Source organism: Centruroides vittatus, unplaced genomic scaffold (genome assembly GCF_030686945.1).
Source record: "Centruroides vittatus isolate TY-2023 unplaced genomic scaffold, ASM3068694v2 contig_1033, whole genome shotgun sequence".
In the NCBI taxonomy this organism is placed as follows: domain Eukaryota; kingdom Metazoa; phylum Arthropoda; class Arachnida; order Scorpiones; family Buthidae; genus Centruroides; species Centruroides vittatus.
The window spans coordinates 1,594,910-1,621,327 of record NW_027120671.1 but is presented as its reverse complement, the minus strand read 5'-3'; the positions used below and the strand labels follow the sequence as shown (position 1 = coordinate 1,621,327).

The 26,418-nt window shown below is 30.3% G+C and overlaps 1 protein-coding gene across 1 annotated transcript in view; it reads left to right on the top strand.

Annotated features, from left to right (window-relative positions):
* LOC136968488 (FERM, ARHGEF and pleckstrin domain-containing protein 1-like) overlaps positions 1-26,418 on the top strand; it is a 145,179-nt gene that overhangs the window by 38,096 nt on the left and 80,665 nt on the right. Inside the window, exons 3-8 of the mRNA XM_067262472.1 lie at positions 215-319; positions 3,235-3,359; positions 11,157-11,254; positions 16,715-16,838; positions 24,410-24,497; positions 24,564-24,719. Coding sequence (XP_067118573.1) covers positions 215-319; positions 3,235-3,359; positions 11,157-11,254; positions 16,715-16,838; positions 24,410-24,497; positions 24,564-24,719 — 696 coding nt within the window. The remainder of the gene's footprint in view (positions 1-214; positions 320-3,234; positions 3,360-11,156; positions 11,255-16,714; positions 16,839-24,409; positions 24,498-24,563; positions 24,720-26,418) is intronic.

Sequence of the window (26,418 nt, the reverse complement as noted above, 5' to 3'; positions counted from 1 at the left end):
AACAAATCATTTATATCTAAATAGAAATAATATAATATGCATAGTATTGTGTAATATTATGAGTTTTATTTAAATATCACATCATAATTGATTGTGAAGATTACAAGAATATCTTCTATAAATTATATTTGATATTGTTACTAAGTTTTGTTAATTTAAATATTTTTAAATTTAAAACTTTCGTAAAATTTGAAATTTTAATTTTTTTTTTTAGTATAAAGCATTAGGAAGAGTTTTATTTGATGAAGTTTGCAAAACACTTAATCTTTTAGAAGTTGATTATTTTGGGCTTGAGTATATAGATGACAGAGGCACAAAGGTATGTTTTATTTTAATTTTAATACAGTCAAACCTGTTTTTATGCGGTGGATAGGGACCGCATAAAAAAACGCATTAAAAAAAATTGCACGAAACTTCACGACTGGCTATAAAAAATAGTTTTCGCAACACAATTAAAAAAATATTTTTTTTTATGCGGACAATAGGGACCGCATAAAAAAAGTCTCACATAGAAAATAACTCTAAACCGTACGAAATAGAATTTATTGACAACAGGTGTCAGCACTTGACTGCATCGTCTTGTCTATCGTCTGTTTTACATATTTTTGTCCAGGTGGTGTTTTGTTGACTTAAAAAATAAATTATTTCATTTTTCGCATATTCATGCAATAATATTACTATAATAAGTTCATTTATGCTATAATAAGTTTATTTAGCTATAATAAGTCAACGTGAGACATGACAAATCGCACGAGACTAGTCACCAACTATACTGCACAAAAAAAAATCGCACAAAAAAAGACCGCATAAAAACAGGTTTGACTGTATATTACAACTATGTAAAATATTCACAATTTTTTTTTTTAAACATATACAGTATGTCAAAATATGGATATTCTGACAAACTTGAATGCTGGATTAACTTTTTCTATTTCAATAATATTTTAGTAATTTCAAATATCTTATCATATAACAAAACTTTTACCTTTATTCCGAAGAAATTTTAATTTTAATACATATAAAATGTATTTCGGCACCTGATGAGGGACCTAATTGAGCCCTCATCAGGGTTTATTGTTCTGTTTTAGAATAACAAAGTTCTTGAATTCTTCAAAACCAATTTTATTTATTAATATTAAAAACTAATATTTGATATTTTATTAAACTACTATTAAACTTTTACAGCAAAATTATTTATTAATAAAATGTTTCTGGATACAACCAAAAAAGAATAGAATATGATATAGAATGGAATTCAAATTAACTTAAATATAGAACAAGACCATAATGGTGATTATAAACATGAATAAAATAAAAGGAACACACAGAATATATAAGAAATAAAATGCAATAAAATGTATAAAAAATACAATATACAAATACAGTAGAGAACCGAAAACCGGAATCAATTGGGGACTGGGGTTGTTCAGATTAGTGATTTGTTCCAATTACTGATTATGTATGAAAAAATATATTAACCTGTCCGATGTTCAAATTTTTCTCCGTTGCGTGTTGTTTCATGTTGAATTTTCGTCGATTTTAAGCCTAACGAAAATTTTTATAATAATAATCGAGGCTATTGTATCGTTAAAAATTATTTTTTTTATTTTGTACAAACAAAATAAATATATTGAAGAATATAAAAACATGAAAATTATACTTTAGAAGTAAATCTAGTATCAAAAACGTTCGATTCAGCATGACACAGTCTGACTGAAAATCGTTCGGATAACCAGCGATTCGGATTACCGGGGTTCGGATTAACGACTCTCTACTGTATAAGCATTAAATCTAATGTCTGATTTTCAATTTGAAACAGTGTCAGAGAATAAGCTATAAAATATATACAAAAAATTAAAGTGCTCAAAATTATGCCAGCACCTAATCCATTATAGTTACTGCATCTCATAAAACATTATTCTAATATAGCCATTTTTCTGTTGGTATAAGTGTTTGGTGACTGTGTTTTACATGCACACTAATGTCTGTGTATGTGAAGTAGAACCCCAATTATCTGATATAACATGGACCAATGCTACTTTGAAAACTGAATAAAATGGATAACATGGCATTATAAATTAAAAATTATTGATAAAAATACAAGAATATGAAAGATTATGATATCATTTTTGACTTACTTTAGAGCTTAGTGAATTTAATCCTATAAAGAATTGACCTCATCCTATAAGAATGACAATTTTTATTATGTAGCTAATATATATAATAGATTTAAGAATAAAAATGTGTATTATTGTAGTTAAATTCTAGTATGAATTGTTTGTTTCACATTAAAGCTAAATGATAAAAAATAACAGAAACAAATCATTTTATGACACATATTATCATTTTAAATTTACTTTAAAATTATTTTAGAATATTGCTTTATAGTGATTTTTTTATATATAGACACACAAACAACATACAAGGTTTTGCAGTCACTTCAGCATTGGTCACTTGCTAGGTACAGTTGAGATTAAAAATACTATAGTATTTACATGCTCAGTGCATTCACAACAAAGCTTTTATGAATTACAAGAAAAATAGTGTATTCACTTATAGGTTTGTTCTAGACAATACAAAACCTCAATTAATTGAGCTCAGATAATGGGAGGTCTGCTGTATATATAAAATTATTATTATAGTACAGTAGAGAGTCGTTAATCGGAACACTGGTAATCGGAATCGCCGGTAATTGGCACGATTTTCAGTCGGACTGTGTCATGCTGAATCGAACGTTTTTGATATTAAATTTACTTCTAAAGTATAATTTTCATGTTTTTATATTCTTCAATATATTTATTTTGTTTGTACAAAATGCAGAAATAATTTTTAACGATACGATAGCCTCGGTTATTATTATAAAAATTTTTGTTAGGCTTAAAATCGACGAAAATTCAACACGAAGCGACACGCAGCGGAGAAAAATTTGAACATCGGACAGGTTAATATATTTTTTCGTACATAATCGGAACAAATGACTAATTGGAACAATCCCAGTTCCCAATTGATTCCGATTTTCGACTCTCTACTGTATTTTAATTAAGTTTGCCAGTAATAATTAATGGAAATAAGATTACCATTAGAATTTGGAATTTTTATATTGTATAAAGAATCAAATAGATTTCTGAATAGTCGAAGCTAATTAGTATGAAACAAATTATAAATTATATAGTTTATAATATAATGAATCTTTCATAAATAGATATAGTTATTTTATAATATATTTTCTTTTAGCATTGGTTAGATTATGAAAAGTTAATGTGTCGTCAGACTGGATTATCATCATCAAATCCAACAATGTATTTTTTAGTCAAATTTTTTACTCCTGATCCTGCTCAACTAGAAGAAGAATATACAAGGTATTTATGTATTTTAAATATTTGTTGTATTTTGTATTTCTTGAATTAGATATGCTTCCAAAAGTTGTAATGTCCATGATTTAGAATGCATTAATTAGGTAATTGAAAAAAATCCCTTGAAATGGAAACATGTGAATGATGAAAGTACTAATAGAAGTACACGTGACCAGTGCATCAGCTCTGATGAAACATGAAAAAGCTATCTGATTTTTGAGAAATTAGAAATTAGACTAAAGTGAAAAATAATATTTTTGTTGCAAAGTAATATAAAATGGATTGCGGACTGAAAACAAGTGAGGAAATGAAAGAAAAATAAATGAATTGGAAAAAACTGTTACAAGATGTTGCTCACACCACTGCATTGGCTGGAAAATGTTGAAAATTTTTAATATTGTGTATAATTTTAGTTACAAAATGATTTTTCTTTATATTAAAATTAATAAAAAAAAATACTTCTGAAATATAAGTGCCCTTTTTCATATCTTAAAAAAAGAAGGAAAAAGAAAATACAAATGTATTTTTCTAATTTGAGGAATATGGTAATATATATTCTTGTAAAATAATAGAATTATAGTATTAATTACAACATATTCAAATGTTATACAGTAAGACTTTGTTTAACGCTACATTGATTAATGCTGATTTGATATAATGCAGTCTGCTTAAAGCCTAGAAAAAAATCTCAAAATTTACACTGATTTAAATTATTGCAACATTTCATTGATTCATATATAATACGATTATTCCCAAACACAAACCAATCAGCAAAAGGTGGCAATTCATTGTGCTGTACTTTCCATGTTTGTTTGGTGCACTTTTGGATAAAAAATATAACATCATGAATGCCATAGTCAATATCAACTTTGTTTGGCAATAATTAACTGATAAATGCATGAACGGAGTGTGGAAGAGGGTATGGCCGAAAGTATCCAAGAATTCTCAACAAGAAGAGCCTATCGTTCACCAAGTTATCAACCTAACCGATTCAGCAGAACTAGGAGATGTAGACGAGCAGGATATTGGGGAGTTGCTGCAGGTTTCTGGTGAAAGTCTTACTAACAACAACTTTCAAGAACTGGCAGAACAAGGAATTCATGTAGAACTGGAAAATAGTGAGTCTGAAAACAAAGAACCCAGAGAATTTCTTTACAGATTTCCCTAGTAAAAGTTTAGTAATGATAACCAAAATTGTTGATCAAACTGTAGTGAATGATCCTGATTTTGAAAGTAGCACAAAAGCAAGACGAGGCGTTTTGGATGCGATCTCCTGCTACCAACATTTGCTTAACAAAAGAAAAAAAAGCAACAAATGACACTACATAACTTCATCGCAAAAAACAAGAATTTCAGAAGAGCCAGGACGTTCATCACAAAAAATGAACTTTACATTTCTGTGTGCATATGTTTATATTATTAAGCATATATTGTTATGCAAATTAATATAAAAATAAATAAAAATTAAAGTAAAATCTGTTTATCTTTGGTTGCATGTTCCCCATTTCCTATTTACTCTGTATTAAAATGACCTCATTTAACACTTTCATTTAATGCTTTGTTGTCTAGGAATGTATCCCCTGTGTTAAGCTGGGTCTTACTGTACTTTTATTATTATATTTGTTCCATAGAATACTTGAAATTAATACTTTAAGCATTCATATATTCTAATTGTGTAATCTTAAGGTGACTTTCAGATGACTGAAAATATTAATTCGATAATATTTTGCTAGATGTAAAGCATTTTGAAGATTTACTCATTTTATAATAAATATGTTTATTGAGGTGGAGTGTTATCAAAGTCTCTTCTGTGACTTACAGAATTGCATTTGATCTGAAAATTTGATTGATCAATTTTGATTAAACTTTGCAATTTTTTATTAATTGCCATGAGGAATCCAAAAATATTATAAGGGTCAATTTAAATGTAAAAATAGGGGTTCATGACCAGTGGCATGTTATCCTATGAGCAAAAAAGCAATTTTCTGGGGGTCTCCACTAAAAGAGAACCCAAAACCAATCTTTTATAAGAAAATATTTCTCATTAATCAAATTGAAGACAAGTCTGCCCAAGAGGGACCACCATTTATTTTGCGCTCCAGACTAAAAACATACACATATGGCGACAGGCCTTCCTTTTTAGGCTTCATGTCGCCAAAGGTAAAAAAGTCCTTTAAAAAACACAAACATCCAGTTAAAACTAGGAGTCGGTGACACACAGACGTCTTACTCTTTAACCATCCAGCCAGTAGGTGTTTCTGCTTTTTTATCTGCTGGAATAAGCGCTGGAAAATGCAAATTTTAAAGCTGCACCCTGGCGTCGGTATTTTAAAATTTCTTTTTGTCGATTTTTCCGACCGATGGCAAGATTATTATTAATCAAATTGAAGACAAGTCTGCCCAAGAGGGACCACCATTTATTTTGCGCTCCAGACTAAAAACATACACATATGAAAAAGCAGAAACACCTACTGGCTGGATGGTTAAAGAGTAAGACGTCTGTGTGTCACCGACTCCTAGTTTTAACTGGATGTTTGTGTTTTTTAAAGGACTTTTTTACCTTTGGCGACATGAAGCCTAAAAAGGAAGGCCTGTCGCCATATGTGTATGTTTTTAGTCTGGAGCGCAAAATAAATGGTGGTCCCTCTTGGGCAGACTTGTCTTCAATTTGATTAATAATAATCTCGCCATCGGTCGGAAAAATCGACAAAAAGAAATTTTAAAATACCGACGCCAGGGTGCAGCTTTAAAATTTGCATTTTCCAGCGCTTATTCCAGCAGATAAAAAAGCAGAAACACCTACTGGCTGGATGGTTAAAGAGTAAGACGTCTGTGTGTCACCGACTCCTAGTTTTAACTGGATGTTTGTGTTTTTTAAAGGACTTTTTTACCTTTGGCGACATGAAGCCTAAAAAGGAAGGCCTGTCGCCATATGTGTATGTTTTTAGTCTGGAGCGCAAAATAAATGGTGGTCCCTCTTGGGCAGACTTGTCTTCAATTTGATTAATAATAATCTCGCCATCGGTCGGAAAAATCGACAAAAATATTTCTCCCCAAAAATTCTCCTAAAGAAAAATGCTGAAGTCAACACTATACATTGGCTCCTCAATTCAAATTTGTCTGGGCCCTATGAAGCTTTAATGTGCCACTGTTTATGACTTCGTTTTTGACATACAGTGGGGTCAAAGTGACTATGTCTGTGCTACCTGACATAACTGAACGTGCCTTACAGAATTTAAGGGTCGAAAATAAAAATAGCAATGTTGTTTGTGCCTAACAGAAAATAGGCATGAAAAATAAACAAAACACAAGAACAAAGCAATCAGTGGCAATTGCTTTGTTCTTGTTTTGCCTCTTTGTGTTGGTAGTGCAAGGATTGTCTCTCTGTAGCCAACAGTAGGAGGACAGCCTCTTGTGGCAGCAAGTGCAAAGATTGTTTATTTTTTTCCAGCTCCATCTCAATTCTATCACAATACAGCAAAGTTGCACAATGTCTTAGTAATAATTTTATTTATTTATATTATTTATTCAAAAAATATATTATTAAGGGAAAAATTAAAAGTCAAAATAAAGTTGGAAAGTTTATGTGGATAAAAACGTTTGTTTATATTATATACATTTTATTTAGTTTCTTGTATTTTAGTAAAATTAATTTAAATACTTATTTTTTTACTTTTACTACCTCACAATATGTGTAACCTGTTAACTAACATATTTTTGATTCTTTTGAATACAGTAAAAAATGAATGAAATAATTATCAGAAGAAATTAAGTGATAAAAACACATTAACAATGCTGGAACAGAGATTAATGTAAAAATCAAAAGCCTTCACACTTTTCTAGCAGGAATTTATTAAACTGACAAATGTTTTTGACTCATTTCATAAGCCTGAATCAGGTCTGTATTTCTTAAATTTGTAACATTCTAAATTGGAATGTTTAACTCATTTCATGACATTATTTATAAATTTAACATGCAACAACTGAGAATCATATATAAAAGAATATGTTGTAAAATATAAATGAAATCAAGTATATAAATGCATCATAATAAACTATCTGTTGAGATTACCTTGCACATACAATGGCAACCTGCTCTCCTGGGGTTATTGTAAAACAACTGCTATGCAGCAGATAGGGATTTGCAGTCTTTGTGATTTATGTAACTTCCTTTTAAATAAGCCATATATATTTCCAGTGTTTCTAACTTTTCTAATGTTTTTTTACTGTTGTTCATTGAAGACATGCCTTATCAACTTTGCTTTGTTCAGATTTGCAGACATGCCAGACTGTAGCTTACTGGGTCAATTTAGTTATTGGCTTATTGTTATCTATGTTACACCTATGCTCCTTAAGCCTGCAGGTTAAATATATATATTTGTAGATCCAATGTTAACCAGTTGTCATCATTGACAAGGATGTAGTATATCCTGGTCCTCTTTTACTGTTTGCTTCAACTTTTCCATTGTGTATCAACTTGTAGACATTGGTGTTTCTGCAATAGCGTAAGTGGGCATTTAAATATCCAGCTTCTTGTTTGTAGATTAAACAACCTGGGATCAAAATCAACAGTTGTGGGTCTAGGTGTCGGAAGATGGGTTAATGTGTTTCTGTCATCCTGGTGGGGATGTTTCTTACTATTGTATTCAAATTTTTGCACCAGGTTTTGTAAGTTTTCTGTTGTATCTGTATGTGTCAGCAATGTATTCAATGTGCTTGGGTTCTTTTGTGGTATTCACAGTATCCATACAGTCTGTGTAGGCCCTTCTGACTAATGTTCTGAAGGCAGCTATGTTGTGGACATATTGGTTGTTAGATTCTGTAGGGATAAAAATTGGTGATAGTCTAATTTATAGTATACCTCTGTTTTAATACACACATTCTGGAAAGTCATATTTAAGTCTAGGAAGTGTGCAGCAGTATTTCTGAACTGGTCTAAGTTTAATGTTAGGCCAATAAGGCTTGTTATTAAATGTTTCTAAAAATCTCTCAATGTTTGGTTTAGACCTCCATGTAATAAAAACATCATCTACATATCTGAGGTATAGAATAATTTTCAGTAGGAAATCTTGAATGATTGTTTCAAGTCTTGGTGCTTTCAACCAATTCACGTAAGTCTGCTGAAAGAGTGCTGTCTATAGGAACACTCTGTTTCTGAAGTGTTGTTGTTATACCAAAAAGTTGCTGAATTTCATCAGGCTATAATAAGGCTACTATTTAATAATTAAATATCAAATAATTTGGCCTGAGGTAGGCATTAGGTACCATTTCTTGATATTAAATTATTAAATATTAGCCTTATTATAACACTGTGTTCTGGCAATTTCATTTGGCATTAATCTAAAAATTGGGTTAATAGATGTTTATATTTTTGTTGTTGTTATACTTGAAGAAAGATGTATAGCATAATAAATGGACTAATTCTAATGTGTTTGTGGTATAACTGAGCTGACTCAATATTTTCGAATAAAAAAATCATATAGAGCGCAGAAGCAACGTCACAAATGTATAGAAGGATACAGGGACAAAATTTAGCACTGACTTGCTTATTGTCCACTAACGTGATCTCTTTTAACCTGGCTACCAATTTCTATGGGTTCTGTACGGTGTATTCATATTCCTTCAGGTGTCTTGATAATATTTTATGTACCCATTTTTCTAGTATTATGTAGACCTGTTGTAGGTCCCACAATTTTACTATACTAGATAATGTTAAAAAAAACCCACTTGTAACGACCTATAATCCTGTTTTAATGTCATATTTGAAGCACTCCCAAATTTATAAAATTAGATTACAAATTTTATTTAACATAGAAGATACTATGTGTTCACTCCTAAGGTCAGAGTTCACTTTTTAGAATGACTGTGGGTGGTACTTTCCCCACCTAACTTCGGTGGGGTGAGGTGCCTGTTTTGCCTGTTTGTAGAAGAGGGTCGCCATTTTGTATTTTATTTTGACTCGGTTCTCGATCCCCTGAATACCTACAAGTCTGGATTTTTTTATGTGCAAATGATTTGGGCACCTAATACTCTGTGCCAAATATCAACTCTTGACATGTACTGTACTCCTTCATACCTCTAAGCTGGTAACATTAACCGGCAGTATGATTTTATAAACAAGACCATAGTCTTGTCAAAAATGACGACAAATTTAATTTTAAAAGATTTAGTGATTTAGATCCTGATTCTAAGGATAGAAAAATGTTAATTATTGAACTGATGTTGAATAATAATTATCGAATGTTATGAACTAACTGTAAGAGGAAGAAAACAAATGAAACTTACTTTAAAAATAATAATGAGAAATTTTACATTGAGAAAATGTTTTAGGCATCCATTCTAGGTCATAAAATAATAAAAATTCCAAAGACACAATTATATGTAAGAAAGGGTTAAAATTTGACAAGCTTATTAAAATCGTGTTCCAGTCAAATAAATTGGTATGGCACTTCTAATGTTAACAACTATATTAACTGTTTAGTGATCAGAAAGCAGTGTATATCCTAATATGATAGTTTGTAATTTATGTGTGTGTTGTGTTTTAGTTATGTTTTTGGAAATTAATTGGACGTTTTGGATTGATGTAACACATTGCATTTTTCATTTAAAATAATAAATACTCCAGTGGTTAATGTTTTTCTGCAAAATGTCTGATTTTGAGAAAGTTGCTGAGATGAGAGATGTCTGTAGTTTATCATCTTAATAAAAATTTTAAATATAATTTAACAAAACAACAATAAGCTTATTGTTTATTTAACTGCTTAACTAGAATTTATACTATTTATTTAATCATATCTTGAGTTTCTTTAGCACTTTTGAGTTTTATACTCCATCTTTAGGGATAAAACCAAAACTGTAAACATGATAAAAAGTAAAAAAAAACACTGAAAACACAAGAGCATAATGCAAGAGATGCTTTCACAGCAAGAGTGAGACAACTTTGGTGCACTACAGATGGCATTTATGCAGCAAGTGTATTTTTTTTCACTGTGTGAACAGTTTGAACATGTATGCCTCTTTCAAACTCCAGATTGAATTTTTTAGAAATTCTAGAAAGAAGTTAGTGTTCAAACTCTGGAATGTTTGAAGTTGTTCAAAGTATGGCGTACCACTGTATTTGTAAAGGAAATGTGAATATTATAGATAACCTTTCAATTTATTGTTTATAACCTTATGATTTTTGTTTCACTTGTTTATTGTAAATATGTTTAAGGATCTCGGTAACAGATCATAGAAAAAGTCATGGAAGGCTGCAAGTTGCACATAATTCCCTTAACAGTTAAACTAATTTAAATTTTCTAGTTAAAATGTATTATAAACAGTTAAATTATAATATACAGACACTTGATGCAGATCTTGAAAGAGGCTGAAAATGTTCTGTTTTTAATTTGAATACATATTTTTTACTGAAAGACTGTATATATGGTGTATAGTTTTAATTTAAGTTAAATTATAATTAAAAATGTCAAAATAAATATAAATAATAACAAAAACTGTTTTAATAGAGAAAAAGCAATTTAAAATACGAAGTCCAATTGCTTTTAAACATCAAACATTCATTATCAGAAACTTTCGTGCATGAATTTCCATGATGATGATTGTTTGGTAGTTAAGTGTTTGGATTCTCTCTAATTTTAGTTGTTTTTCCTCCATTAAAGCAATTTTTCATTGTTAGTGAAGTTATAAAACAAATGCTATTTCATATTGATTAAATTCTGTATTAACACATTCCATAGTTATTTAGAATTTATGAATAATTATTAATACATTTATTTTATTAATTTTTTTTTAAAACTACTGTAGGTATTTATTCAGTTTACAAATTAAAAAGAATTTGGCAGATGGTACACTACAATGCAATGATAATTCAGCAGCACTGATGGCATCTTACATAGTTCAAGGTTAGTAATATAATTGGATACTCAGTTATATAAATCAATTTCTTTGGTATAAATAATAATTGTAAATAATAATTTAATGAAATAAATGCAACATTATTATTGCATAAGAAACCCAATATTATTAACTGCAAAGTGTAAATTTATGAAAACATGAAGGCAAAGTTATGAAATATATAACAGCCAGATAACTTATTGTAGGCTTATTGACTATCCCAATAAGCACCAAGTCTTTAACTATCTTCTATCCTTGAAATATTATCAATGATATATACAGTAATTTTTCAAATGCTATCATTGACTTTTTAAAATAATTATGTAGGTTAAAATTATCTCTATACACATACATGCATTAACTAGGTCATTATTCTATAGATAAATTCATCAGATAGATACAATATTTATTATTTTCAACAAGTATCATTATCATCATTATTGATCATTTATTAGTAAGTACAGTAGAGCATCGATTATCCAACCCCCCCCCCCCGATTAACCAACTTATTGGTTAACTGACCGTGTCCACTAGTGATGTGATGCTACAATATTTGGTTATGTCTTGGTTACTTTAATATTATTTTTGTTAAATTTTTGCATGTTTTAGCTGGCAGCACTGGCTCGACCATGAAAGGGAGGCTAGTATTTAAACCAGGCCTAATACACTATACTAATAATGTATTTTTTCATACTTTTCGGTTATCCGACCAACCCGGTCCCCAATTAAGTCGGATAATCGATGCTCTACTGTAGATTCTTAAGAAAAACTTTTAAAGTTATTGTAGCTGCAATTTAATGCTTTATCTCTTAATCATGTCAGTTAAAGCAATGTGGTCATCCCATTTTTAGCTATATTCCTTACACTTCTTTCATTAAAACAGACAAATTCATTTCTTTATCACTATGCCTTGCATTTGATATTTCTGATGTAATAGTCAATCTATTTCTAGATAAGACAGCTTCTATGAAGAACCTGAACATTTTGAATGGGACTGTGTCTATATAATTTTGAGTAAAATTTTATTTTTTCTTCACAAGAAACATCTGCATTAAAGTGCATATGTATATCTCAGATTATCACTTCTTTAAAATTATTTTAAAAATATTATTGATGCTCTTTATTTAAAATTTAATGCAGAAAAATTACTCGAATTTTAGAACTCCTAAAGAGAAATGACTACATTAAAAAATGTCTGAATAATTTTTAAAAAATAACTTCTTTTTCTAATAATAAAAAAAATTTGTATTTTTTTTCTGTATAATATTTTGTGTGTAAATTAATAATACAGGAAATCTTCATTAGTTCAAAATTCGGGAGGAAATATTTGACTTCAAATTATCAAATTTCGAATTATCTGAGGTTTACATATTTCTGTATAATATGCCAAATGCCACGTAACTGATGTAATTTATTAAGTAAATGGAATATGGCTACATGTACAGAATGCTATTTTCTTTAATTAATAATAATGATATAAATAAACTACAGGTAAATAGCATGTGAGAACCTCACAAGTCACCATATAGGTTTTATAAAAAGTACAGCAGAATTCTCTAAAATATAGCCCAAATTATTTTTAAAGTGGCCCAAAAAGTAGTAGCGTAGAACCCTACAAATATCTGTCTGCTACTCCTAGCCCAATCTTGCAATCCTGAAACCATATTTTATGGAATAAGAGAAAAAAGAAGTAATTCATATGTAAGGTGACACTCAAAAATGTGTTACTGTAAAAGCAAAGTCATATTGACCAGATTAGAGTTGTTGTTGGTCTATTGTTCTCTTATAGTGGCACTTCAATCTAAACAAATGAGTCAACATATGCATATCAAAGCTCAGACAGAATTTTCACTTCATATTACTAAGTAGCTGTATTTTGGACTAACCAAATTCCTTAACATGTAAATTTCTATATCTGGCTGGGACAAAAGTACAGTTACGAATTAACGGGATCTCAAACTATCTGAGTTTGAATTAACAAAGATATCTGTATCAAGATATAATGTATATTACTAATAGTAACCTATTAACATTAATGAAATATATTAGCTATATTAGTGTGTATATAAGACAAAAAAATTGGAAAATTTCTTGTTTTGAGTAGGGAAGTCCTGATACTGTCAATACCGATACCATATCAATACTTTCTTTTGATACTGAATACTTTTTGTACTCTATACTTTTGGTCTGATACTAATACTAGTATTGATAGTTTTTCTTGGGTATTCGATCCAGTATCATTACATTTTTTGCAGACAGGATCCAACGAAACTGGATTTTACAGCTGAATGAGAAACCAAACTGGAATTTTACACTATTTTTGGTTAAGTTAAACATGTAGAAAATAAAAATTAATAAATGTATTACATCAGATTTCATTTCCAGAATCTATATATGTTGAGAGTTCTTATTAGTATTTATAAATAAATATTTAGTTAAATATGATGCAGTTCTTGTGTTTGTTAGCTTGGATCATCAGTGATGTCTAAAATTAGTGACAGTGTTTAAAATTGATGTAATTGATTGATTGGATACAGAGCCGTAACTAGGGTATGGCCAGTGTGGCTCCCGCCATAGGCGCCTAATTAATAAAGGCGCCAACGAGAAGGTTTCGGTATTATATGTATTCGAAATTAATAACACAAAAACACTTCTATAATTATATTTATATAGTATTTATTATCTGTAATTTCTACGAACATATATTTCAGAAATAAACCATCATTTTTATTTTTATTTAATAACGAAAATTAAAAAGGCGCCATTTTTATTCTTGGCCATAGGCGTCCATAATCCTAGTTATGGCACTGATTGGATAAGAGTTTGAGTGATAAAGTTGACTGATGTTTACAATTAGTGACATATACTTGTTTGCACTGACATTTGTAAAATTTAAACACAAGCAAGAATTTTCAATGTAAAGACAGTGTTTTACCTCATCACCAGTGATTTATTATCCATCCCTATCCCATGTATAGTAATACTCACAGAGCCCATTAGCAGAACTGTAGATCTGGGGCTTCTTTTGTGCACAAGACATCATATGAGTGTAAACTGAAGTATTGACTGATGCACTGACTTCTGAACCAGATATTTCCCAGCTATCTGGTTCAGAAGTCAGTTCCCTGGAGTAAGCATCAAAATATTAATTGATGCTCTGGGGCCACTCAGTCTTCATTATAATGAGTACAGTACCTTCTCAGCAGTAAAAACAATTGGAAGACTATGCAACAGACTAAACAGCGACAGCCAGCAATATTTTAGTTTTGATACCTGATGCCGATACTGACCAGTATCAATACTTTAAGACCAATACTGATACCAGTATCAGTATCAATATTTTAAAACTGCTCTTGATACTGGTATCAATACTTTTGTTGTATTGGGACATCTCTAGTTTTGAGTCTTGGGAAAACAGTTAAAAACTTGAAATTTCTATAAAATTAAATTTACTGGAAACACTTCCAGGTTAGAAATGGACAGTATAAATTGAAAAATCACTTATAAACCTTCAGATTAGTCCAGCAATTAAATGTACATGGTGAGCACAAAAACTTTGATTTCAAGTAGTTATAAAATCAAAACTTATTGGAATATATATGTAAATATGGTGACTGCAGATGCATTAATCCAAAAAATTTTTTCTGTCTGCAAAATGAGCACTTGCCAAACAGATGGATTGGCTGTGCTGGACAAAATGACCAGGTGTTCTGCAAGTGGTTCCTATGATCACTGGACCTAACTGGATTTTTCCTATTGGGAATACATGAAGGACAGTGTATATGTACTGTACTTTCACTTCCTACAATCTTGGATGATCTGCAGGAATGCATCACTAAAGCTGTAAACTTGATCAAGCTGGATATGCTGCAGAGAGTCAAGTTCAAGTTAGGTTATTCCATTTGCACTGAGTAACAGGTGAACAGTGAGGCTTGGGTAGTATAACTGGCAACATATTCGCATGGTAAATGGAAGTTGCTGGTTCAAGTCCCATTTTGGGCTGATTCTTTTCTTCTAGAATATTCTAAATTATTTAATAAATATTAATTTAATTAAAATTATTAAATTTAATAAGAAATGGCACCTAATGTCTTCCTCCAGTAACAAATTATTTAATAATTAATTAAATATAATCACAGAAAAGTAGCCTGATGTAATCTGATTGTTGTTTGTCTCCTTATTAGACTTTTCATTATGCTTACCCACTTGGTTTAGGCAGGCTTTAAGTAACCCATGTATAATACAGTAGTGAACCGAAAATCGGAGTCAATTGGGGACTGGGGTTGTTCAGATTAGGGATTTGTTCTGATTACGGTTTACGTACGAAAAAATATATTAACCTGTCTGATGTTCAAATTTTTCTCCGTTGCCTGTTGCTTCCTGTTGAATTTTTCTTCGTTGCGTGTCGCATCGTGTTGAATTTTCATCGATTTTAAGTCTAACGAAAATTTTTATAATAATAATCGAGGCTATAGTATCATTAAAAATTATTTCTGCATTTTGTACAAACAAAATAAATATATTGAAGAATATAAAAACATGAAAATTATACTTTAGAAGTAAATTTAGTATCAAAAACGTTCGATTCAGCATGACACAGTCCGACTGAAAATCGTGCCGATTACCGGCGATTCTGATTATCGAGGTGCCGATTTACGAGTCTCTACTGTATTCTGTGGGACAATATGCACATGGTCAAAATAAACAGTTAAGCTAATTTCATGTTTTCTGTGCCAAAGGAGGTTGAATAAGTGACTTCTCTTTTTAGTAGGGTATGAATTTAGTAGCATTTAATGTTGTACTAAAATTGACAGATTAATTGTCAATTTATGAGCTATTGATAGCTCATAAATTAGCAGCATTACCTATGTAGAATAGTTGTAATCTAGAAAATGTTTAAGAATTACATATGCTAAGCTTAATTTGCATTTATAAGAATGGAATTATGGATTAGTCTGCCTTTGATTGATGCTAAATATGCTTACTAATAATCTCTCATGTTTAAATGTGTATTGCCAAAATGATTTCCATAGCTACCATAATAAAGATAAACTTAGAATAACAAAGAATATTTCATTGATCAACATAACCAAAAGAAAGAACTTTAATGGTTAACTGTATTTTGTTTTTCGAAGTAATTGATTATGTTCAAAAGTCTGTTTAATAATTTTCCGAAAATTTGAATTTATTAGAGGAATTTACAAATTCTGTATCTGTAATTTTGAAGAATATAACAACAAATTGATATTCAGTTGATATAGTTTTGGTTACATTATGTCGAATTTGACTGCATGACATTAATGATGTCAATCTGCATGTGGTGATTTACTTTTGTCATTTATTGACTGTACAAATAAATAAATAAATAAATAAATAAATATATATATATATATATATATATATATATATATATTCACTTTACATTGGAATAATGTGTGTTGTTAATGTTTTTTAATCTGTTTTTCTAGCTGAGTGTGGAGATTATGCTCCTGAAGATTATCCAGATCATACATATCTCTCTTGTTATAAGTTTGTACCACATCAAGATTCTGAATTACAGAAGAAAATTATGGAAAATCACAAGAAACATATGTAAGCATAATTATAAAATTTGATTTTGAAAGATTTAAAATATCTTTCATTATTTGATTAATTTAAAGCAATGTATATTATTGAATTATTCAGTTAAAACAAATTACAAACAAAATTGATTACACAAAGAAAGAAAGATGATGATAAAATTAAAATATAAAATGTTAATTTTATTATTAAAACCTTCTGTTTGTCACATAACATCTCAGACACTACAGCACACATTTTTCAATATTTCTTATATTTAAAAAAATTGTAAAAAATAAGCATCACACAAGTGTTCATGTACAGTATCTGTTGCAGGAAAACATGTGGGCATTGATGCTTGTGACTATCATTTGCATTGCTTGCAAGACTTCATTTGCAATTATGAATCTTTTTGTATTTGTGTCAATATGTTTTTAAAAGGTATTAAGCTATACCATTACTTATGTATCTGTTCTCTGTTATTCTTCTATCACTGAAAACAAAATTGCAAAATGGTGACATGTTTTGAGTTTTAATGACTTATAGATTAAAATGATGCATTTCATGTAATGATGCAACATGACAAAAATAAAAAAGAATCTAATGAGGCATCATGACAATTGCATTTATTTGATAAAATTATTAACTTTTTAAACTGTCAACTGCATAAATTACTAGTGTTATATCAAAAATTTGGTAAGCAACCATGTGATGGTTCCCACAGTATTTCTTTTATTGCTTCATTTCTCATATAGGAAACATTCCCGGTTAAAACTCAGCAAAAATTTTGATACTTTTTGTAATATTTCAAATGTGATTAATTTTTGAATTAGGATAATTGAATTTTGATAATCAATTGTGTAACTACGCTGCATTTTTTAATTTTATGTTCATTTTTTTAAAATCAGTTCTGACAAAAATTGTTGTTATATTTTAAAAGAGCATTCTTTCGAATAAAATAAAACAAAAATGCTATCATTTGAAATGTAAATTGGATGGAAGCTTTTGTTTACAGTTTAACATTTGGAGTAGGGGTTAGTGTTGGCTCTACTTTTAATCTCTATATAAAGAAATGAAGTTTTCCTATCCAGGTTTTGAAAGACAACACATCCCTCTCTAATTTCAAACAAACCCAATGTCAATCCATGAAACCTGACAAAATTTACAAGTGAAATTTGTTATGCTTATTTTTTCCTTTTTTGGCTCAAATTACAAAAAATAAATGTAATCTATCCTTTTTTATTTATTAAAAAGTATTTTACATTGTTAAAAAGAAAAAATACAGAAAAACAAAAGATATAATCATAGTTTCTGATTCAATGCTGATAATTTACAATTTTGGAATAAGCAGGAATATTAGTTTTGGCTTCTGAGAGATGCCATGCAAGCTAAAGAAGTTGATCTTATGCAAGATTAGTATTTAACTTACAGATCTGTTAATTATATAGATAAAAATTATCTAACCAGAGAATTGTAAATCAAAAGAATGTGCCTAAAATGATATTAAATTTAATAAATATTTCACTAGTGACTTTAATGTATTTTTAGAAGTTAAATAATCATTTTTCAGGCTATAATAAGGCTAATTAATTAATGATTAAATGATCTCATTTTTTTTGAAGATTGGCAGTTAAGCTGCCACCACTTTGCTAATTTTAATAATTACAGGTATCCTTTGATTAATGCACTTAATTAGTTTCTTGATGTTACTGTGTATATCAAAATTACCTTAATCAACTATGGTATCTATGTTAAGTAAAGACAGCTGGTAAAGCTGCATTAAGCAAAACTGCATTAAGTAGGGATACCTGTATAAGTTAAATTTGAATTAAATTAATTTAGAAGATTCTGGATGAATGATCAAACCTTGAGTGGGACACAAACCTGCAATTTCTTCTTATTGCATAGATGCATTTATTATCATTTTTGTCTCTGGACCCCTGTCCAATCTTTGTTTTCAGATTATATTAAGTCTGGGTAGTGTAACTGATAATGTATCTGCACAGTAAGCAGAAATTGGACTCAGTAATAATAATAATAATAATAATAATAACTCTCCCGTGGTCACCACCTGGTCGTGGTGGGAGAGCCCAGTAATTTTACTGATCCATAGGGCAATGCAGGCTGGAGCACAAGCTCCTGGTAGGGACACCCATGCCAGTAAGGTCTATGGGGAGAAATGAAGCTAAGAGTGACCACACCCACATTCTGTGGAGATATTTATTATGGTGATAACTAGATCAAAGTGTGATACCGGCTCGGACGTCGCCCGGGTTAACAAGGTCCGCGTTCGTGGGTTAGGCAGAGGCTCACGTTCGAAAAATAGGCCACAGTCTCCCCTGGTTACCGGTGGCGAAAGCAGCACCGGCCCAAGCATGGCTACTGCAATACCCTCAACAAATATGAGGAACCAACCCAGCCTTGGTGTTTCTGTGGCAATGCATCCACAGACCACAAAGGCTGGAAAACCACGCCAACGGATGAAATGGACAGTAGAAATGAACGAGTTTATCATCCGTACTTATTACATGATCACAAAACTTGAAACAAACATGACAGCGTACAGACAACAACTACACCATAAATTCACACAACAATATCCTCACCTCACTGTCACCGCACAAAGGGTTGTTGATCAAAAAAGAACAATTATACACAACAACCTTATTCCACAAACAACACTTGAACTTATCAAACAACAGGTTGCTGATCAAATACATCAACAGACAGAAACATCTAACATTAATGAAGATCACGTAACCTGTCAGGATAATCCAGTAACAAGCATTGATAATAACACACATACAACAATTACCACTAATGATACTACAGACACTTCCTCGTCCATCACTGATAACATAGACATGGATTTAGTTAATACGCTCTCATTTATATTTCAGGAAACACTCACTAAATATACAGGTATAGATCCCACACAACGACCACGAATACCAAAAATCAACACATCAAAAGAAGTAGGAAAAACACTAAATTATGTAAACACTCACTTACTACCACACTACATTCATTCAATTTCCACACTCGCAGACATTCATACATTAGTTTATGCTGGGGCAGTCACAGTAGTGACACACCATGGTCTGAAAGTGCAATCACAGACATATACACAGAAAACACAATTTTATCACAAGCCTGCCTGGCAGAGAAGAATAGAAACACAAATAAATGACATTAGACAGCAATTAGGCAGGCTGACACAATACACTAAAAACAACATAACACCCAAATTAAGGAAACAGCTCAAAAACATTTTCAAGAAAATAAAAACACACACAAAACACGAACATCACAACACACGCATTACAGAATACATTGATACACTAAAACAAAAACTTGCTGCCAAAGCACGTAGACTCAAACGATACAAAACATGTACACTACGAAAACAACAAAATAAATTATTTACAAACAATGAAAAACTCTTTTACAGACAAATTAATAACAAAGCAAACACTGATACACAGCACAGTGGCACACCAACAGAAGAAGAACTCACAACATACTGGTCTTCTCTTTGGTCCAGTGCTGTCACGCACAATGCTGATGCAGGCTGGATCGAGGAGGAGAACAGAAACTTGCACAACATACCAACTATGCCCTGTGTTGAAATAAACATACATGATTTCCAATACACTGTTAACAGAACACACAACTGGAAGACACCTGGTGTAGACAACATTCACAATTTCTGGTACAAAAAGTTTACATCACTGCACCAGGAACTAGCTAAACATCTAACACACATCATCATCAATCCACAAGACATGCCAAATTTTCTTACTCAGGGCATCACCTACATGAAACCTAAAAACAACAATACCACAGACCCCACACAATACAGACCAATTACATGTCTTCCAACACTCTACAAATTATTGACATCCTGTATCGCAAACAAAATATACAAACATGTTGAAGAACACGACATTCTAACAGAACAACAAAAAGGTTGTCGTAGAAACCACAGGGATGCAAAGAACAGTTACTCATAGATTCAGTCATTCTACGGCAAGCACACAGACAACACAGAAACATACACATGACATATATAGACTACAGAAAAGCATTCGACAGTGTTCCACACAGTTGGCTGCTACATATCCTACACATGTACAAAATACATCCATCACTCATTGCATTCTTTCAAAACACTATGCAGCACTGGAGAACAACACTACATCTCAGGGTTAGTAACACTTCCATACAAACAAATCAAATTTTTATTAGGCGAGGAATTTTTCAAGGAGATTCCTTGAGTCCTCTCTGGTTCTGCTTAGCCCTGAACCCATTATCCAACATGTTAAACAACACGCAATATGGTTACAATATCAGACACAAAAAAACAACACAGTTTACACTGTCACATCTCATGTACATGGATGACATAAAACTTTATGCATCCACACAAAAACAACTTCATCAACTCCTACAAATCACACATTCATACACCAAGGACATACAAATGGAATTTGGCCTAGATAAATGCAAAACACTTCACATAGAAAAAGGAATCCTGAAGAAAGAAGATTTTGCACTTGGAAATGGAGACATTATTGAATCCATGGAAGAGGGCGAGTTCTACAAGTATTTAGGATTCCAACAGGCCAAACTAACAGAACATACACAAATAAAGCAAAGATTAATTAAAGAATACCAAAGTAGGTTAAATGCTATTCTCAGAACACAATTAAATGCAAAACACACAGTCAAAGCAATAAACACATATGTCATCCCAGTACTCACATATTCTTTTGGAGTTATACATTGGACTCACACAGATCTTGAGCAACTCCAAAGGAAAACAAGAACAACACTTACTAAGCATAAACAACATCATCCTAAATCCGCCACAGAAAGATTAACCCTTCCACGTAAAGATGGCGGACGTGGCCTGATTGACATAGTTAACCTTCACTACAAACAAATACAGTCACTGCGAGAGTTTTTCTACAAAAAACAAGAAACATCACAATTACATAAAGCAGTAACTCTAGCAGACTCGAATAACACACCATTAAACTTACACTCACATCATATGGACACAACACAACATATAAAAAGCATAGACACCATTAAGCAATCGTGGGCTCGAAAGGCACTCCATGGCAGGCATCCTTACGATCTGGCCCAGGATTTTGTTGACAAAACTGCGTCAAACAGCTGGTTAGCTCGGGGATGCCTCTTTGGGGAGACGGAAGGATTCATGATTGCCATACAGGATCAGGTCATAAATACTAAAAACTACAGAAAACACATACTCAAAGATGCAACACTCACAAATGACACATGCAGAAAATGTCACATCATGCCAGAAACTATACAACACATCACCTCTGGTTGCAAGCTCTTGGCACAGACAGATTATTTACACAGACATAATCAAGTAGCAAATATAATACACCAAGAGCTTGCAAAGAAACACAAATTAGTAGACATCCACGAACCATACTACAAATACATTCCACAGACAGTATTGGAAAACAACACGCACAAAATGTACTACGACAGAGCCATAATCACAGATAAAACAATTTACCACAACAGACCAGACATCACACTCATTGACAAACACAATAAAATCACATACATTATAGACATATATATTCCAAACACTCACAATATACAAAACGCATGCACTGAAAAAATTAGCAAGTACACAGAACTCGCCCAGGAAATAAGGCATCTGTGGAGGATGGATAGGGTGCTTATTGTACCTGTTGTTCTCTCCTCTACAGGTGTCATACCACACACACTACACAAAAGCCTGGGCACATTAGAATTGAATAGAAACACATACATCACACTACAGAAGGCCACTATATTGAATACATGTCATATTGTGAGAAAATTCCTGAATACAGACACACACACTGATACACTTCTTTAATTTCTGTTTTGGTTACTATGCCTTGACTTTGGTCCGGCATAGTTCACAGCCATCGGTGTTAACCGAGTATATCTCACTTAACCCAACGTAATCAATGTGATACATATGAGTTTTAGCTGCAATATAGAGTTTATTTTTAAGTACAGCAGATGCAACAAAACATATAAACTGTCACTAGTATTAAAATTAATGTTTAAAATGAGTAAAATCTTTTAAATTAGCAATAAATAAACACACACACTATTTAGTTTTAGTATTTTCATTACAATAAATACAATGTCTTGAATTTAGAAGTTTCTAGAAGAAAAGATTTGGCCTGAAGCAGAATTTGAACCCATAACTCTTACTTGCCATGTAGATCTGTTACCAATTATAGCAGAACTGCCATTTGATCTTTGCTTCCAGAATTATTTATTTAGATATAACCAAAATGATTACTTACAGTGCAGCCAAGGCTTGTAACTCTCACCATGTCACTCAGCTGTCTAGAAGTTGTCTCTAGTTAGCACTGTGAGTAACCAGTATGGTTATATCTAAATTAATATTTTTGGAAGTGAAGATAGGACAAAGGTCCAGGTAGCATAACAAGTGATGCATCTGCACAGCAAGTGGTAGTTGCGGGTTTGAGTCTCCCTTTAGATTGATTTTCTTCTTCCAGAACCTTCTAAATTAATTATTAAATATTAATTTAATTTAATTATATAAACAATAAAAAATTTAATTATATAAAAAGATGGTACCTAACACTTACCTCTAGGCCAAATTACTTAGCATTTAATTTGTAATTAGTAGCATTAATATAGTCCAATGTAATCCAGCAATTGTTTTGCATTATTATGATGTTTGATGGTTTTCAATATAGTTTTCTTTCTATTATTTCTGTGAATCTTTGTATTATTAAAATATCATAATTAAATATCTCCTCTGTAGGAACTTTCTAGGTTTATCAATAGAACAAACTTTCAACAGTAAAGAAAATGTGAAGAAAACTTTCAGCCTCTTTGAAGTGCCAGGGTCAAATTCTATTAATTTTTTATGGAATATATAAGTTCAAAAATTTTTTAAGCAGATTGGAAATGTTTATTGTAGGGCAAAAAGATGCATAAATAATACTATATCTATTCATAAACAGAAGTGAATTGAACCATTAGCATTATTGCTTTTGTCTTTGACTTTTGATGACTTTTCAGATTACATGCAGCAGCCTTTTATTACATTATTTATGGATTATAAGTGCAGATATATATATATACATTTCAAAGCTTAATGTTATTAATCAGATCCAAATGACCACTGTAACGATTGGACTATTTTTTGACTACTATTAATAATTAAATTCGAATTAATTGGTACTAGAAGTAGACCTCTTATTAAATTTAATAATTATAATTAAATTAATATTAATTAAAAAATTTAGAATATTCTGGAAGAAAAGAATTGACCTGGGGTGTGATAAGAGATTGTGCCTAATGCCTACCTGTAGTACCAAATTAATTATAATTTAATTATTAATAGTAGTCGAAAAATAACCCAATTCATTACAGCAATCATTTGGCTTATGTTTAACTTTAAAGAAAGTTGATTTCTTATGAATTTTCTTACATTATTAATATTATATTAAAATGAGTATTTTTGAAGGTTATTTTGCACCAGGTTTATGTTGAAATTAAAATAAAATTTATTATTTGTATTATAGTGGTCAGTCACCAGCTGAAGCAGATCTCAATCTTTTGGAAACAGCTAGACGTTGTGAACTCTATGGAATTCAGATGACACCAGCTAGAGTAAATAAAAATAGTTTTGATTTAGTTTTTACATTACATGACTTTTAAAAATATTGTTTTGAACAGGATCATGAAGGAGTGGTGCTTAATTTGGCTGTTGCTCATATGGGAATTTTAGTATTTCAAAATTTTACAAAAATCAATACATTTTCATGGGCTAAAATAAGAAAATTAAGTTTTAAAAGGAAACGATTTCTAATTAAATTACTTCCAGAAGGCTATGTAAGTTATTTTTTATTTTTTCCTTTTTTAATTTAAATGTTTATAGTTTATTGTTAAAACAAAAGATTTAACTTTCTAAATAACTAGGAAGAAACACAAATATGTAATTTAATAAAATACATTTAAGAAAGCTTTTCATTTATAATTAAATGTGTGTATGTGTATTTATCGTAATGGATAGTAAATTTAATTGAATATTGAAACTGTTTGGAAAGAAGAAATAATACTAATAAAAGAAATTTTTAAATAATTTATAAAACAAAATACAAGTTTACGAGGAATATTTTTTATATAATATAATGAAAAACTGCAATTTTCTTAGAGAGAAGACATCTTCTTCAGTTGGAGTCTAATTCAATTAAATATTTTCAGAATCTTTATATTCAGCATTATATGGTAATAACTAAAAAATTTCTTGTTATAAATTTAAGCAAAGTTATAACACAACAATTTTTATTCATTATGCTATACTATTGAAAATAAAATATCAAAAAAGCTTTAAACATTAAATGATGTATAGATTATTATTGAAAGAATTTTGAAATAATATGTTACATTTAGAAGAGCAATATGTTTTCTCTCTAAATTATATCAAAACTAAATGTGATTATTTTTGAAATATTTATTTAACCTCTGATGTATTCAATATCCCAATTTTATTTTTAATTTTTCTGAAACACTAAGCATTTCAAAATACCTATGTTTTATTATTATGAAAACTTTTGTAAACAATCAGTTATGCTCATAATCACTTGTTTTTTAAAAAATTAAAGCTTAATAATAATTCTGTAAATTTACAAACAATTGAAGAAGTAGCATTTTGTATAGAGAGGAAAAATATATTTTCCTCTCTATTCAAAATCAAACTCATACTGCAATGAGTGAAAATGCAGGAGCATAGATTAAATACAGTTTTATAAATATGATTCAAGAAATCAATTAATGTAAAACTGAAATGTAATGATTGTATACTTTTCTGAAGATTAATTTATTAGTTTAGTAACTAAGTAATTTATTCATATGCAATTATATTTGAATTTTATTTCTAAAACTTGTTAAACTTTAGTGTTTTCATACGAAAACATTTTTTTGCTATTTAATTACAATTATAATTAGCTAACAACTTTTGTAATGATGTATATCATTACAAAAGTTGTTAGCTAATTAATGTTAAATTATTTTATTTATATGCAGACTATACGCATATAATTTGGCATACTTGTATAAATTATATGCGTATAGTCTAGATATAAATAAAATAATTTAACATTAATTTAATTGAAGGGGTGAGTATAAGAGAGGTGTAAGTGACAAAAAAATTTTCTTTAATAAAAATACAAAATGTGTTAATTTAAAAATAAAAGGATAATAAACATGTTACTAATATGCAAGGAAATATATGTATTTATTTATTTACTAAATTCAGTAAGATACAGTTTTTAGCCAATGTTAAATTTTATTACTAATATGTTCAAGTTACACTTTCTGTTATTGTAACACTTTTTCATTGAAGTCCTGAATATAAAAAGGGAGATATGGATTAGCATGATATACATTTGCAAATTTGAAGCAGTATTATATCTGTTTATATTTTATGGTAAAAGTGGTATATTCAGTTAAGGATAAAATGCTTAGATTAATTTATTATAAAAATTATTCTTATAATAATATATCTTTGATATCATAAAATTATTACTAT